Below are 16,045 nucleotides of genomic sequence, written 5' to 3'. Positions count from 1 at the left end.
TTATATTTAAAAATGCTTTTAATAAAAGAGAAAAGGGTTAGGTATTTTTTATAAATCTTTACAGAGCTTTGTTTTTTTTATTCAAACCAATATTAAAATGTAGGTATCGTTAACATTTATTTTCATTATTTAAAAGTTTGTATCCTCTTAAAATGAGCCAAATATCTTACTGTTTAACTATTTTTAGTTTTGTTATTATATATTTTTGTTTATGCATTAGAAGTATAAGAATTATATTTTACAAGGTCAATATTTTTCCCAAGTGCAGGTTTCATTTTAACTTTTTAGTCGTGATTTGAGTGTCGTGCGAAATTTTTTGTGCAACTTTTTTATAAGTAAAGGAGCAGTTTTCAGCTTGCACTCTAAAGCCTGAACTTTGTGCAGTCATTTAATTTTTTCCCCCGCTAAAAAAGAGAGCCGAGCTGCGCGGGAATGATGGCCAACATTTTAATGTGCTGGCTCTGAGCTTTTGTGAAATTTTTCGACCATTTAGCAGAGTTTTTGTGGCCTTTTTTTTTGGTTTTGTTTGGCTTCGAGTGGAATTTTAATGCTTTCGCACACCTGCGCACAGGCGCAGTAACGGTTATGTGCCCGTAACCTTGTTTCTGGGCCGAAAAGGTGGAGATTGTGAGCTGGCGAAATTTTAAGCGACTGTCTCTGCTAGTTTTATAATTATATTTTGCGACTGACATTGACTGAAAAACAATGCTCTGAATTACGGATAGTCACGTTATGGTTTTTGGCCCAAAATGAAAATTAAAACATTTTGTAAATTTTTAATTTTTGGATTAATATATTTTAAACATTTAAAATATTAATTTTCTAAAATTTTCTAAAACATTGCGTTGTTCTACGTTTTCCTACTTTTTAAACCAAATTTTTGACAGCAAAACAAATGCATTTTGCCTAATTAAAATGCATTAGGGAGTGAAGGTCTAAGGTTACTCATAAAACCGGACACGTCATGCCTTTTGGGACAATCACAACAAACTACCTGGGATGAAATGAAAATCCTTTCCAATCACAGCCAACAATATCGTGTTTTTAATGGCCGATGACTCAACCACGGGAGAAGAAGACAGAAATGAAGAAGTGAAATAAAATAAAGAAACAGCTCACATCCAAACATACACACACACCTGAGCTCTGCGGCTCTGCACACCTGAGAAACGAGAAATGCATGCAGGTGTCAATCGTTGGCCAAAGAATGGTCAGCAGTGCAGCAGCATTCCAAAAAAAAAAAACACAGAAAAAGACGGAAAAAATATAAAACCATCGAGGAAAGAAAAGAAAACCGAACGCGCTGGCAGACGCATTACAAATTCACACCAAGTGGCACCCACAGCCGCAGAAGATACAGATACAGATACAGATACATCCGCAGGCGATTCAGGGGATTGCGGGGAAATGGTTAATCATTTAGGTATAAATCTCGATCGCGTCTTTGTCTGACATTGCCCGTGGGGGCCCACAATCCAGCGAACCATCCAGTAACTCTCCACACAAGCGCATATTGGATCATTAACGTCCTTGTTGGTTGGTAATTTTACACTGGAGAGGAAAGATCAGGGAGCTGCATAGAATTTATTCCAGGCTTAAGAACAAATTCAACTAATTGCTTTGTAATCGTTTTAAGACTTTAGGTAAACTTAACACATTGTATATGGCAAAGATAATATTAAAAACTGAAAGAAGTAAATTCTTGAATTCAAAAAAGATTCGGGCAATCCTAAGTTATATTTAACATTTACGTTGGAAAAAACATAACTTTAAGTTATTTTACCAATCTTAGTGTTAAGTATCAATTAAAAAATGAATGCTTAAGTGTTTAACAAAACTCAAAACATAGTGCTATACTTTGTTATATATAGAATTTAACTAAAAGAGTTTTAAAAAACTGATTGAAATTAATTCTTTAATTCAAGAAAGATAACTCTACGGAAATCTTACAGGACATGTTTGTTTTAATTCTAAATTCAGGCAACCTTTTTTTAATTTTTAATTACAGTTTAAATATACTTTGGAAAAACTAAAAACATTTTGCTACACTTTGCTATCCAGCTGACTTTCCTCACTACCCATTTTTTACACTCCCCCTTCATTTTATGCAAATGAGGTAAATACATCCAATTCGGAATAGCTCCACGGAGCTCCATGGAGCAAAAGATAGAAGATCACGGCCGGGAAAGAGCTCTCAAAGAGCGGCGGCGACAAAAAATTCCAAGAATTGTGCGCGTCAATTGATTTACTCAGCTGTGCGACGGTCGTCGGTTGATAACTCTGAGATTTGTTATATTTGCTTCATCATCGCACCACAAACGAGGCAGTTGAAGTCGTCGCAGTTGGAAATGGATGTGGATGTGGAGGTGAATGTGGATGGGATGGGGATGGGGATGGGGATGGGGAACCCGAAGGAGCGAGGCGATCTTCATCATCATCATCATCATCCGAGCACCGCACACATGTGCGCACATTAAAAAGCAAGTTTCTCAGGTGTTTAAAAGCGTTTAAAAAGAAAAAAGACGCTGCGGAGGAGAGGTGAAGTTCGAGGGACGGCGATCCCAACGAGACAACAATAAACGCAGCCGCGTCCAGGTCCAAAGGAGAGTTAAAAATACTCGAATTCATACTGGTACTATGCCAAGAGCCAAGATTCAAGATCCAAGAGCCAGTTAAAGCCATGATCATGATCTCGCGACTTGCGAGCCATGGAAACCGTGGACGGACAGCTGGCATCATCTACAATTGGGGGCGAAAAAGTAGTTTAAGCAGAGTTACTATAAAACCAAAAGCTGTTAAATACCATAGTATGAAATGTTATGCTTTTAAGTTTTCGACTATTTGTAGAGAAGTTTAATTAAAAAAATTTACTTTGGTTGAACAAAAATACGGGTTTTCCCAGAAACGTAATAGTTGTTATTTTTAAAATAAAAATCACGTTTTTAGAGTTAAGTTCTGATTTTTATAATACAAATTGTAAAAGATATACAAGAATTGTTATATAATATTTATTCTCGATTGATAACTTGATTTTTATAAAATATTTCCGCCTTTTTTTCTGAACACTTTTTTAGCCTATGATTATTTCTAACCTCACAAGAGTTATTTGATTAAAATTTATTTTTTTAAGTATTATATCTTTAGTGTACTATATTATTGTGACCCAAACTGTGTGACGCCAGCGACGACGAGCACGTGAAGGTTGCCCAGCCGCTTGGCCAAGTTGGAGATTTACTTAACGAAATCAAGAGGAAGCGCGTAGGATCGCAGATGTGATGTGGAGGGGGGTTTTTTAGAAGCGGGTTGGAGGTGGCAGTTAACCTAGCTGTCATACAGCATTGATTGCTCCGAGGCAATGGCAATACAATGGCCCCACTGACTCCGCTTGATTGCTTGCTTTGCTTGGCCCAATGGAAAACATGGTAAATATACATGGAGAGATGAGATGAGAAGGGGGCCTCTGATGAGGGCGGTACATTTTCGGACCACGTCTCAGTGACTCAGCATCTATACACATATTTTTTTTTTTTGTGTGCTAACGATGTACGTGTAGCTGGATGGGGAGTTCAGCCAAAATGTTAAGTGCATGTTTTGATTGGTTTGTGGCGGCCCAAACGGATCAAGATTATAGCCCATTGAATGTAGGAAGCCAACTCCGAAAGAAGCCACATTTTCCAGGGGATTGGAAACATCTGGGCAGCGAGGATAATGTGCAACCTTATGTGCATAATCTTCTTAAGAGGTGTCACAGGCATTTATTAAAAATAAGGAAAAAAAAGCCTCCGTTCTGGTCAGCTACAAAAGCCAAATTAATGATGAGGCTAAATTATAGAGTTGCAAATCTGACTATAAGGCTCTGGGGAATGAGTGTAATGTGCGATTCACGAGTGTAAAGGTGTATAAGAAAACAAAAAGAAATAATTAGCTTCTTGTTTGCGAGCGGAGAAATATTAAAATTAAACTTTTAAATCAAAATGTAATGGAAATAATAATTATTATATATAATTATACATTTACAGTATGCAGATTTACAATACAAATTTACATAAAATATGTTAAGGAATTTTAAAAATGTAGTTTACTAATAAATATCCACTTACATTTAAGATACAACAAGATTTACCGGCTTCCTGGAAGAAAAAATTAAAACATTTATTAACATAAGTTTTTTAAGTTTCTTAGAAAGGTTATCAAATATAAAGTTTTTTGAAAATTTATACTTAATCCTAATACTATAGGTTGTCTAAAATTATCAAATAAGAAACTAATATCGCAAAAGTATGCGCATGTATAGTAAAAAATAATAGTCCTGAAAAAAAAAATCCTAATATAATATATCCCGTTGTTTAAGTTTAATTTTAGTTCAAAGAAAAGTAATCATTGCAACAAATGTTAATGTAGTTTTAGGATGAAATATTTCATTTGAATCATCATACCAATTCGTTATCATACTTGTATATATAACGCATATGCTTATATCTAAATATAATATTTCTCAAAGATAAAGAGCGGAACAAATGGCTTCCTAATATACCTTCAATATACCTATACCTGGCCAACGGCAGTTGCTGGCCAAATGTTGCTCAATCCCTTTGTTTGCCACCCCTTTTTTATTACCCATCCATTGAACATCTGCAACATTTACTGCTTTTGCACCTGTTGTCCATGCAAAACTAGGCAAAAAGGTGTTAGAGACGGGGCTCTTAAGTGGAATGCGAAACCCTTTCGTCGTAGCTCCGGATGATGAATTAAGCGAATTCTGGAAATTCCGCAACATGCTAACGGTGGCTCTGGAAAATAAAGACGATGAGAATGCAACCGGCACGGCAACAAACGCATTAACAATGGCCTGCGAGACTTAACACCTGTGTGCCAGAATGCACTCTCTCATGGAAATCTCTACAAATATTTGACGTGAGCTGAATAGAGGGAAAATTTGCATTTGCCGTAAAGCGTCGGCGAAAGAACAAAAGCGAACAGGTAAATGCACTTCTCGGCCATCCGCATCATTAACACGTCGAAGGAGAGGTGCGAAAATCCATCACCGATTCGGGTATCTTTATTGTTCTTAATGTTTTCTGGCCCGGTCTAAAAACGTCGGCCAAGAGAGAATGGAAATTAAGTTTGGAATGTTCGGGGCAGCGTGGAATTTAATGCATTGGCCATGGGCACGTTCGAGTGACAAATGTCAATTTGCATTCGATTTGTAAATGTTTCTTTTGGCTGCCGTTAATTGCGCCCCCACGCCCCTTCAATCACCTTCTTTTGCAACCCAGCTCAGCTCCCCAACTGTTTCCAATCACTGGAATCGGTGACTGCCACTGTGGGCTCGACGGCGTTCAAGCTCAAGAACACACCTTAAACTGTTTTTCAGAAAGCTTTGCATACTGCAAAAAATGGTGACTTTATTTTAACCAATGAAGAAAATATTTGTCAATCAATACCGCCTTTTCTGTCAAATGTGGATGATAATTAGATAAAAAAATTAAAACAAAATAAATTGAAATGCTTTTAATAAAACTTAATAACATATTTGTATAGGATTAGTTGGTAAGTGAAAATAATTATGATGATGGTAAAAAAAGATATAGAAACAATTTTTCATATTTTCTTTATAAAGAGTTAATGTTTTACTGTTTGCCTGTAGGTACTTTCAATATGACTGAATTACATTAAGAACATTAAGAGCTTGTGTAAATTCAAAGCAGGACTTTGCTTGATGGTAATTCAACCTAATAATCCATCTCTCAATCGCTATTTCTAATCTATTCTATCCCAATCACTATTTCTATTTGATCTTTTATGCCCCCTTAGTTTTCCAGAGTGCATTGGTAACCTCTGTGGCTGGCTGCTATTGAAATTGGAATTCATGGGGCAGGCCAAGAGCCAACAACCAACAAACCAACGAGCCAACGAACCAACAACCAAGTGCCGAAGCCAATGGCCATGCCCATGCCCCAACTGCCAACTGGCTGCAACAAGTTCAAACACATGACGTCGTCGTCGAGGCAAAAGCAAAAGCAAAAGCAAAAGCCACCGAGTCGATTGTTGTCGCCTCTCCCCCAGAAAACACACCGCTCCCTTCGAAGACCCCACTGCTCTGGAGGCTCCAGCCTCCAGTTCAATGTCAATTTCGATTCGTCATCCGCAGCTGCGTTGATTTCTCGAGCGACCTATTCCCCGTCCACTGTTTGCTTTTGTAGCCGCGTTCTTTTTTTATGGTCATGTTAAGTTTGGACTTGGCTTTTAACACACGGACAGACGGACAGACAGACGGAAAACGCAGGACCACCGACGATGGGGTTCATTCTAGTGTATAGTAATTTATTGAGGCGATGCGACGCGAGGCGAGGTTCCCCGGTTAAGTAAGTTAAAGTTAAATGCGGACATGTGTGGGCAACCGGAGGCGAGATTACGTCGGATGCCCTTGCATCTGCAGCTGGCAATCACACAGAAAAGCTGAAGTTCAGGCTGCAGAATCCACTCGAACGCCCACACGATTGTCACTATATCTTCTTGGGTTTACTTAGCGGCGCAGGCGCAGCTGAAAAGAGCAATTTTTGCCGGCAGAGGGCTCGGTCATCATGCTAAATTAATATTTAACCACAGAGTCAAATCCTTATTTAATAAATAAATAAATAACTATGCAAAGCATAATGTGTCTGTAATAGAAAGGGTACTTTTTTTATCTGTAGAAGCAATCAACCCGTTGCAATTTAAAATTTAAATTGCAGTGCAGGAGGTTTTAAAAAATAGCATATCAATTTAAAATTGAAGTAAAAATAACCCCCACAATTGAAAGCATAAAAAGTGTACATTTATAACAACGTTCAGTTTTATTATATTTGTTCATATGCAATGATAAAGTCTAAAATAATCTCGGGGCGACCACGGTGCACTGGACTTGCGCACTGTGGAGCTCTCGCTCTCACTTTTAGCTTTAGCTCCTATACTAAATGGTTTATAGGGTAAATGTATCTCGTTTGTTCAGTTCCCAATCCTCGATTTAGTTCCAATTTGTGGAGCTGGTGCTCACTTGCGCCTGATCCAAGGCCATTTGTTGTTGGTTCAACAACATTTGCGAGGGCTGCGGCTGCTGTTGTTGCTGCTGCTGTTGCTGCTGCAACACCAGTTGTTGCGATTGCTGCTGCACCGGCGGCTGTTGCATTGTCTGCAGCAGGAGTTCCCCCATTTTGGCCCTAAAGAACACATTCTGAATGGGCGTCATTTGCTTCATCAGCGGCAGAAAGCTGATCAGGTAATTGTAATCCGAGTCGCCCACATGGAGGACACTCTTGCACCTGGCCAAATCCTGGCTGGTTGACTGCATCAGCTGTTGCTCCTCACGTTCCAAGTTCTCCAGAAAGTTAACCTGTTCATCCACCCGCTTGGCACAATGGCAACTGCTGGCTGCCGCGGCTGCCATGGCACTTCCTTGGGTTAAATTCGGATTTATGGATCTTCCGGTTGCAAATTTCATGCCCGTGGAGGCGGCAGCTGTTGGAGGCACTTGCTCCTCAGCCGCAGCGCTGGCCAACGAAATACTCTCGGAGAGTCGTCGCAAGGCCTGCGGAGTGGAAACATTCTGGAATTCCCGCATCAGAGCATCATTATCCGCCTCCATTTCATCGGGACCCGACGAGGAGCGTTCCTGTTCGCTCTTAAGGGTCGACATAATGGTGTCCGGATCCGGATCTTCCTTCAATGAAATCTCCAGCTCCTCCTCCTCGTTGTTGCTACTATCCCTGTCCTCCCGCAGCAATCGCTGACCATCGAGAAAACTCATGGCCTCCGCATATGACCACTGGTGACCCGGCGATGGTGACTGTTGTTGTTGGTGCTTCTGGAGACCACTTCGCCTGTTTTGGCGGCGATAACTGCATCGCAGATTTTTCCACTTGCCGCGACACACATCGACTGAAAAGGGCACAGAAATAATAATAATGTGATTATGAAAAAGAGGACGTAAACAAAGCACTCATTATATGTTACACTGAAAAAAATGCACTACTCTTAACTTGATTCTTCTTATATCTCTAATATACATAAATTAGATTTTTAAAATGCAAATCAATTATTTGGGATTTTTTCTAGTAACATAAGTGGAAAATCATATTATGATCTCAATAAAGTGCACACAAAAAATATAGCACACTGACTGTTGAGCTTATTTAAATGGAAAAAGTAATATATTTTAAAATGTGATTAGTAATATAATTAAATAAGTATAAAATTTGTTATACACCGTTAGTAATATTTAAAGAGATTCCAACATCTTTTACAAAATTTGAAGACTTGCTTCCATAAGTAAATAATAATAAGTATTGAATTTATAATTTTATAATTGACTTTTTTATTTATATAATATTTTGAATTATTTAATGAGTACTCAAATAAGTAATTAGTAATAATAAAACTAATAATTAATAATTAAATAAATAATGATAGTAATAAGTGACAAAGTTCAACATTTTTTGTTACATAATTTGCTTGTTTGGCTCTTGGTAATTTCTCTCAGTGTACTCACCACCGAGTCCAACTGCCTCCGCCACTGCGTGCCAGAGGCGCTGCGTCTCCGGACGGTTGGCGTGGTCCGGATGCGTGGAGTCCCAGAGAGCGGGCCGCTGCTTCACCTCGTAGATCAGCCTGTGCATGTCCATGTGGCTGTGTCTTTATCGGCAAACTGAGCAAAAAGCGGGCCTTAAGCCCACAAAAGAGGCACTTTGCCGGCGCGCAGGAAAAAAGAGATTGCGTTTCTCTCGCTTTTTATCTCTCTCCGAACGGTGAATTTTCTCGGAGAATGAGGCTCTTGTGACGGCAAAAAATATGGACAATATGTAGTGTGCTCATTTTGTGCATGACAATAAAACGTTTTGTATGTTATTGCACTTGTTTTACAGGTCGGGGTTCGGTCAACAAATTGCATTATTATCTTTTTACAACCAATTCAAAATAATAATAATATTTTTTTTTTCAATTTTAATCATAATAATTATCAAGTTCAATTGTATAAATTGATAATAAAAACCACATGACCAGAAAATATTTTTTAAAAATAAAAACAAATGAATAGATTAGTATTATCAATAGTTCCAAACTTTTTACCCAACCTCTAATTAATAATTTTCTGAAAAGTCCCTAAATTTTATTTGTGTTAATTATCACAATCAAATTTAAAAGCTTGATACTACAAATCACATGCTTTCTCTTTAAACCCGTTTTAGAAATATTCTTGCTGACCAGTATATATTTTTTAAGCTTTACAACAAAACAAATGATTTCATAGGTATTATTCTCCAATGGCTACCAAAATTGTCTACTAAACCAAGACATTTTATGTGATACCGTGCAAATGCCTGTGTGTCCATTAAATTTACAGGGCATTTGTCAATTTGCTATATCATTTAATTATACTATTGCTCTATGGAACGCTTTTCATTCGTTTTTGCATTGTTTGCTGTTTCGCTTTCCGTTCTCTCCGGTTATTGTTGTTGCTGTTGTGCCAGACATTGAACTTGGACGCACAGTGGAGCGGATTGCATTGAAAGTGCATGCTTTATAGTATGGCACACATGTGGTGAAGATGATGGCCCGTAAAGTAACTTCCTATCGGGGGAAGTTCCAAATATTTGCACAGCCGGCGGGCTGTTTGCCGATTACCAGTTGCAACATGTTGTTCGCGTTGCCATAATCCAAAAAGCCAGGCGGCCAAAAGCCGAGAGCAGCAACACATGTTGCTGCCGCTGCTGCTGCTGCTGTGTGCCATGTTGCTGCTGCTGTGCCGGCGACAACAAGTGGACGAGTGGAAAATATGCGACAGCAATTATCTCTGGCAACGACCGGGCTATAGCCTTATAGCATATATAGCACATATAGCATATCCATATGCTGTCGCCTGCTCGGATTTGCGCACGACTTTCGCTTACCATTCCATGCCATTGTTGCTGCTGCTGCTGCTGTGTCTCATGTTGCTGTTGTCATCAGTTGCAGCTGCTGTCAATCTGTTGGCCGCTCGCTTTCAAAAGGCAAAACAACGTAAAATTTACATGTGTCATTTCAAAAATGCAAATATGGACATGATCTGGTGCCCTGGGTCTCTTTTGAAAATCGCATCTCGGATCTCGGATGTTGTTGCTCCTGCAAAGTCTTCCACATGTCCAACTCGTCAGGCGATCAAACCCCAACTGACAGCCAAGTGACGTCTAAATTTTGTTCAACGAAATGATTATAAAGGCATTTATGCATGCGTAGTCACCAGCCAGAACGGAGAATGGCGATGCCTAGCCACTAAGAAATCTGAATACCAATGGCACTCAGAAAAATTCACAATCCAAATAAAATTTAAGAAAAAAGCAGAAAATTATATGTTTTGAAAATAATAATTACTAAGGAAGTACTTTGTTACCCTAACAGATTAATTTTTATATATTTATATATATAAAATCAATATTATAAAAAAACAGCAAAGTTATAAGTTTTTTTTATTTTTTTTCCGATTGTTCCTATGGGAGCTATATGATATAGTCGTCCGATTTTGATGAAATTTAAACCGATATTCTGAAATATTAAACCATTACTAAATGCCGAAGAACTAAACAAAAAATTAAAAAAACAGCAAAGTTATAATTTTTTTCATTTATTTTTCCGATTGTTCCTATGGGAGCTATATACTATAGTCGTCCGATTTTGATAAAATTTAAACCATAATTCTGAAATATTAAACCATTACTAAATGTCGAAGAACTAAAAAAAAATTAAAAAACAGCAAAGTTATAATTTTTTTTTCATTTATTTTTCCGATTGTTCCTATGGGAGCTATATGCTATAGTCGTCCGATCCGGCTCGTTCCGACTTATATACTACCTGCAATAGAAAGACAACTTTTGGGAAAGTTTCATGCAGATAGCTTTAAAACTGAGAGACTAGTTTGCATATAAACGGACGGACAGACGGACAGACGGACATGAATGCTTATAACAAACCATGATTAAAATATAAATATTTTTTCCTGAAAAAATTTAAATATTTCAAAATTGAAATCAAAGAAAAGATAATTAATTGTCTTTCAACAATGTAATATGAAAACCATAAGATTATTGTATTATCAATTAGTAATTAAGTTAATTATTTAGTTTTTGATTTGCAAATTACCAATAAGTACTGCTCAGTCATTTTAATTTTCTTTTTATATATTTAATATTATTCTGTCATAAGCATTTATCTGACTGTATTCTGCCATAAAAAGGAGATTGTTGCTGCTGCTGCAATTGATTTGTTGCTACCAAATGCCCGACAGACTCTGTCAATTGCCAATGTTTGTATTCAAATTTCCCCCGATAGGGGTTTTTAAGTTTATTATGGGTTGGTCAAAAGGCAATTTATGAAGGCTTTGTTCGAGTCCTAGACTGGCTATGCACTAAACGAAAGCCAAAGGCTTAAGATGACGGGTATTTAAATATAAGCAAATAAATAAAAACTATCACAAGTGATTATGTTATAACTTAGATTCTAACGCCCCATAAATGGCAATTGCAATTGCTGTTGACGGCATTTAACGCTGGCCATAAAATGTTGCCGTCGCCGTCGTAGTCGCGGAATTGCAGTTGTTGCTGTGGTTTCTTGCTGATTGTTATAACAAATTTGCATAATTATGCCGCTTATCTTAGCCATATGTCTGGGCTCGGCTGACTTGAAAACTTGAAAACTTGAAAAATGGTAGACGTTTCACGTCTGCAACACGCGTCGCCAATCGACAACAAAGCGGCAACGGCAACATCGCAATTGCAACACCCACATGCAACATTTACTTTTGGCCATTGTTATGGCCGATCCCGATGCTACATGTTGCTGCTGCCGTGTTAATTGCAACTGCAACAACATCATAAATAACCAACTGCCAGAGTGCGGTAGAAAAACAGTTAGTTGACATTGACGCACTGCGAATCATAAAAACAGGACAACAAATTGATTGCCAATCAACAACATGAACACGACAGCAACACCAGCAAGACCAGCAACACCAGCAACTAGCAACCTGCAACACTAGCCAACTAGCAACCTGCAACCTGCAACTCCACAATTGCAGGTGTCAATGAATGTTGCAAATAAGGAAAAGCGCGACAAGCGTGGCGAAAAACGGGGAAAAGAGAGCGAAATGTGCAGAAAAAAGTTAATTGACCACGGCCAATTGCTGCTAATGTGGCCAGTTATTATGTCAAACGGTCAGCGGCTTTTGCTTTTGGCCAGCGGCTTTAATTGAATTCAATGCCGACTGCCTGACTGGCTGGCTGGTTGAACAATTGTCACGCAGTTGATGTTGCAGCAGCAGCAAGCTGAAACTGCAACTGTTGCAGAGACCAACTGCTGCGATACAGTTCGGCACACACCGGCAACTTGCAACTCGCAACTTGCAACTGGCAACCCACACGAATCCGCAATCCACTATCCACAATTCACAATCCGCAAGCGAATGAAAGATGTCCACGAGGCGCACATGGAAAAATTCCAATAGCAATTAAAAATATTTCCAACGCAAATGCAGCCAGCGGGCAAAACGTACAGCTGCTGTAATTGCACTGCGAGAAATATTTATGAAGGGGTTAAAAAAATTAAATTTATGGATTGTAAAGTACACTATGTCGTGTGTTGATATTTGAAGAGGAAATTTTGGGCAATGTATTCTCAGTTGTGTCTCGGTCCGTAAATTATTTTTATTTTCAAAAATAGAACACATTTATTTATTTTTAAATTGTAGTTTTTCGGTTCAGAATTTGTACAATATAATAAGTAATTTAAAAATTACAGTCCCGAAAACAATCGCTGTATTTCAAATTACTATATTAAGTAATAACATAGTATAGTATAAAAACAATTTTTTTAATATTTATTTAGATTTATTTATAACAAGACTAGTAATAAAAACAATTTATGAAAAAGATGTTGCCATTTAATTAGCATTTATCGTACCTTTTTCGAATTCGCATGACATTTCTCCGAGTGCATCCAGACAGATTTCACCTTGTCGTCTCGGATCGATCCAGTTCGCGTCCAGCGTCCAGCATACAGCATTCAGCGGCTACTTACTCCGGGCCATCGCCATCTGTTTGGTATTGGAGTGGATGTGGATGTGGATTGGAGTCTTTGGCAGCTGCGTCGGCCGTTAGAAATGCTAATGAAAGTCAGGCGTCCGTCCATCGGCATCGGCATTGGCAGCTGTTTGCTGCAGTGCCTCAACTGTATTCCCTACCTCCTCCCAAACTTCCCTCGTTTTGCGGTGCGTTTTGCGATTTGATTGCATGGGCATAGAAAGTTGCACGGCTACCGTTTTTGGTGGACATGGACATGGCCAGCTTGGATCAGCTTGGAACAGCTGCCTAGGGGATTTTGCCATCGGCGTATCGATATCTGTGGGCCTCTCAGTCTGGGAATGCTCTGCATCCATCCAACATATGCGATACATTTTCCTTGGCGATCTGTTTTTTTCCTTTTCCTTTTTTGCGAGAGAGCGCGCGGAAATTCTGCACACGTGTCGATCGTTCAAGTTTTTATGATTGCGCGCACAGCTTCCTGCTGCGGGGCAAGGACGTTTCGGTTCAGTTTGCCTTTGTTTCTGCCTGCCTTTCACCCTCCCTACCTCCCTCCCTCTTTCCCTACCGCCCAACCCCCTTTGGCAAGGCCCTTCCGTCCACGTCCGCCCAGCTGTCCACGTCACATGTGTGCGCTTTCCTCGATTTTTGCCCCGATCACACATGCATTGCAGCCGGCACTCGGGCATCAGAAATGCCAGCTTGGCTATTTCCACGGCACATATGCCGGTTTTTAGAGGAAGTCGAAAGGCAATACTTGTATTAAAAACGGATCACGGTAACTTGGTATACATTATTTCGTCATATTGGTTTTACACTTGAAGGTAAGGATTCTAATTCATATTCTGAACGAATTAAATAATTTTAAAAACGTAATTTCGGCAGATATCAACATTATAGGGAACTTTAATTTTAACATGGAACCCTTGTTGCGAATTTAATTAATAGTATCCCAAACATAAAATTTGTTAATAAATATTTTTGAGGTTTCTGGTTTAAAGTATTACTATTGTTTCATTTAAAAATAATAATAAAATAGTGACAATATTTCTTACGACTCTCATAAGAAATGGGAAAGCCAATCAAACAATTATAAAGTTATTTGTTTAATTATAATTATTGGCTACTTCTTGTATTAGTTCTGTGAATTAATTTTATTTATTTACCTAGCTCTTTTTTCCCGATAATTGGAAACTATCATAATTTTTAGAGGGTAAGCAAGATCAAAACGAAGCCAAACACAGACTTCAATCGACGGCTGGCAACCAGTTCGCCTCATCATTTTTATGGCATGCAGCCGCCGGCGTCGACGAAGTGAAGAGCAGCACATGGCCACCGCCTTCTCCTCGATTTAACCCCAGAAAAAGAGGGAAATAACATTGGTTGGCAGAGGAAATCTCAATGGAATCGTGGACATGTGCTTGGAATGCCTCGAGCAGCTGTGTGATATCTGCTCCACGCGTTTGGCATCGGAAACTGTGCAGCTGATAAAGAAGGAGAACCCCGAACCCGAACTGGAACTCACAACTCAAAACCCGCATGGATTGCCGGAAGATTTATGTGGGCATCTTGTTGGGTTTTCGGCAGAGATTTTTCCCAGCTTTTGACCGGGCACTGCCATGGGAAATTTCATGCCAATCAACTATTGCAAAACATTCATTTTACAGGACGCATTTAAATATACATTTTTTTTCCCTTATATAAGATAACTGACATCTACTTAAAAAATACAAATCGTTATTTTAAAATTAAATGGTTTAATGTATGTTAAATTTAAATGTATTAGAAAAGTTTAAGCGAACATGGTTTGACAATCAATTGAATTATACATTCGTGATAGCAGAAAAAGCTTAGGATTCTGAAACCTCGGCGTCTAGAACTCTCAAACTATAACTAAATTCAAATGGGTTTTTTTTTTAAACCAAACAATCAGCAGTGCTAAATAATTTAGTTGGTTAGTCGGAATTCCGAACTGTAATTTTTAGCTACCATAAGATAAGAATTTGAATTTCCCCAAATAAAAGCTAATCGCCATTTATAATTATTATTGGGTCAATACAGAAAGTCAAATGCCGTCTTCTAGTAAGTAGAAGACGGAATTAAGTCCTTATTGTTATTAATTACAATTTGTATTTTAAGGCAACTTTAGTTTTTATTTTGGTGGCTGTCCATCTAGGGACATGTACTGCAATTCCCTCTTTCCGATTAACTACAAGACCTACAGGGAGTCAGGAAAGAACGCAGCCCAGAAGGCACTGGCAACGAACGTTACGCAGAACCACGACCTAGCACCGATACCAGCCATTTAAATAAAATTTATCATTGACATAACATTTACTGTTAGCAGTATATATGGTTAATGAAAAAAAAAAAACTTATAATTCAAACTCAAGAAAAAATTAAATAAATTGTAACTCAAATCTAAACATGTGACTATTTAATTTTTGAGGGTCATTCTTAAACACAAAAACATAACATTTTAAATTATATTTTTTCCTTATAAATAAGGAAAATATAAAAAAAAATACAAAATGAAACACATAGCAGAGCAAGGTTTCGATCCTCGGACCTCTGGGTTATGGGCCCAGCACGCTTCCACTGCGCCACTCTGCTTATGAGAGTCAATGTGCAATGTGGGTGGGTGAAGGTTACAAAAGTGAACGAGAATTATATTCATCTTGTTTAAAGTTGGATAAACACTTAAAATGTCTGTCAATTCGATGTATATTACTATTTATTAGTTATAAATTTCAATTTTATGGAATGTAAGTTCTTAAATGGTAAATACATTGTCAGTATTTAAAACTTAGAAGAAAAAACAATAACAAACATTTTAACCACGTCAAAAAAGTTATTTATAAGGCCTAACAATTTTTGTTGTTACCAATTATCCTAAATTTATTGCTCTTTGAGGGAGTAAATAAATTTAATTTATAAAAAACCTTATCCTCATTTCAATC

The 16,045-nt window shown here is 38.1% G+C and overlaps 1 protein-coding gene and 1 non-coding gene across 2 annotated transcripts; both read right to left on the bottom strand.

The window, feature by feature from the left end:
* Positions 1-6,813: 6,813 nt before the first annotated feature.
* Positions 6,814-8,757, bottom strand: LOC128259126 (ras-interacting protein RIP3). The gene is made up of 2 exons (XM_052991321.1): positions 8,528-8,757; positions 6,814-7,917 (listed from the first exon to the last, which is right to left on the bottom strand). Exons 1-2 carry the CDS (start codon positions 8,658-8,660, stop codon positions 7,007-7,009), a joined length of 1,044 nt encoding a protein of 347 aa, XP_052847281.1. The 5' UTR covers positions 8,661-8,757; the 3' UTR covers positions 6,814-7,006.
* A 6,869-nt stretch (positions 8,758-15,626) lies between these two features.
* Trnam-cau (transfer RNA methionine (anticodon CAU)) lies at positions 15,627-15,698 on the bottom strand. The gene has a single exon. It is a non-coding gene; the product is annotated as a tRNA-Met (tRNA).
* Positions 15,699-16,045: the final 347 nt, after the last annotated feature.

The sequence above is a fragment of the Drosophila gunungcola genome (genome assembly GCF_025200985.1).
Source record: "Drosophila gunungcola strain Sukarami chromosome 3L unlocalized genomic scaffold, Dgunungcola_SK_2 000005F, whole genome shotgun sequence".
NCBI lineage: Eukaryota > Metazoa > Arthropoda > Insecta > Diptera > Drosophilidae > Drosophila > Drosophila gunungcola.
Note: the sequence above shows the minus strand (reverse complement) of the source record. Positions and strands in the feature narration are given on the sequence as shown.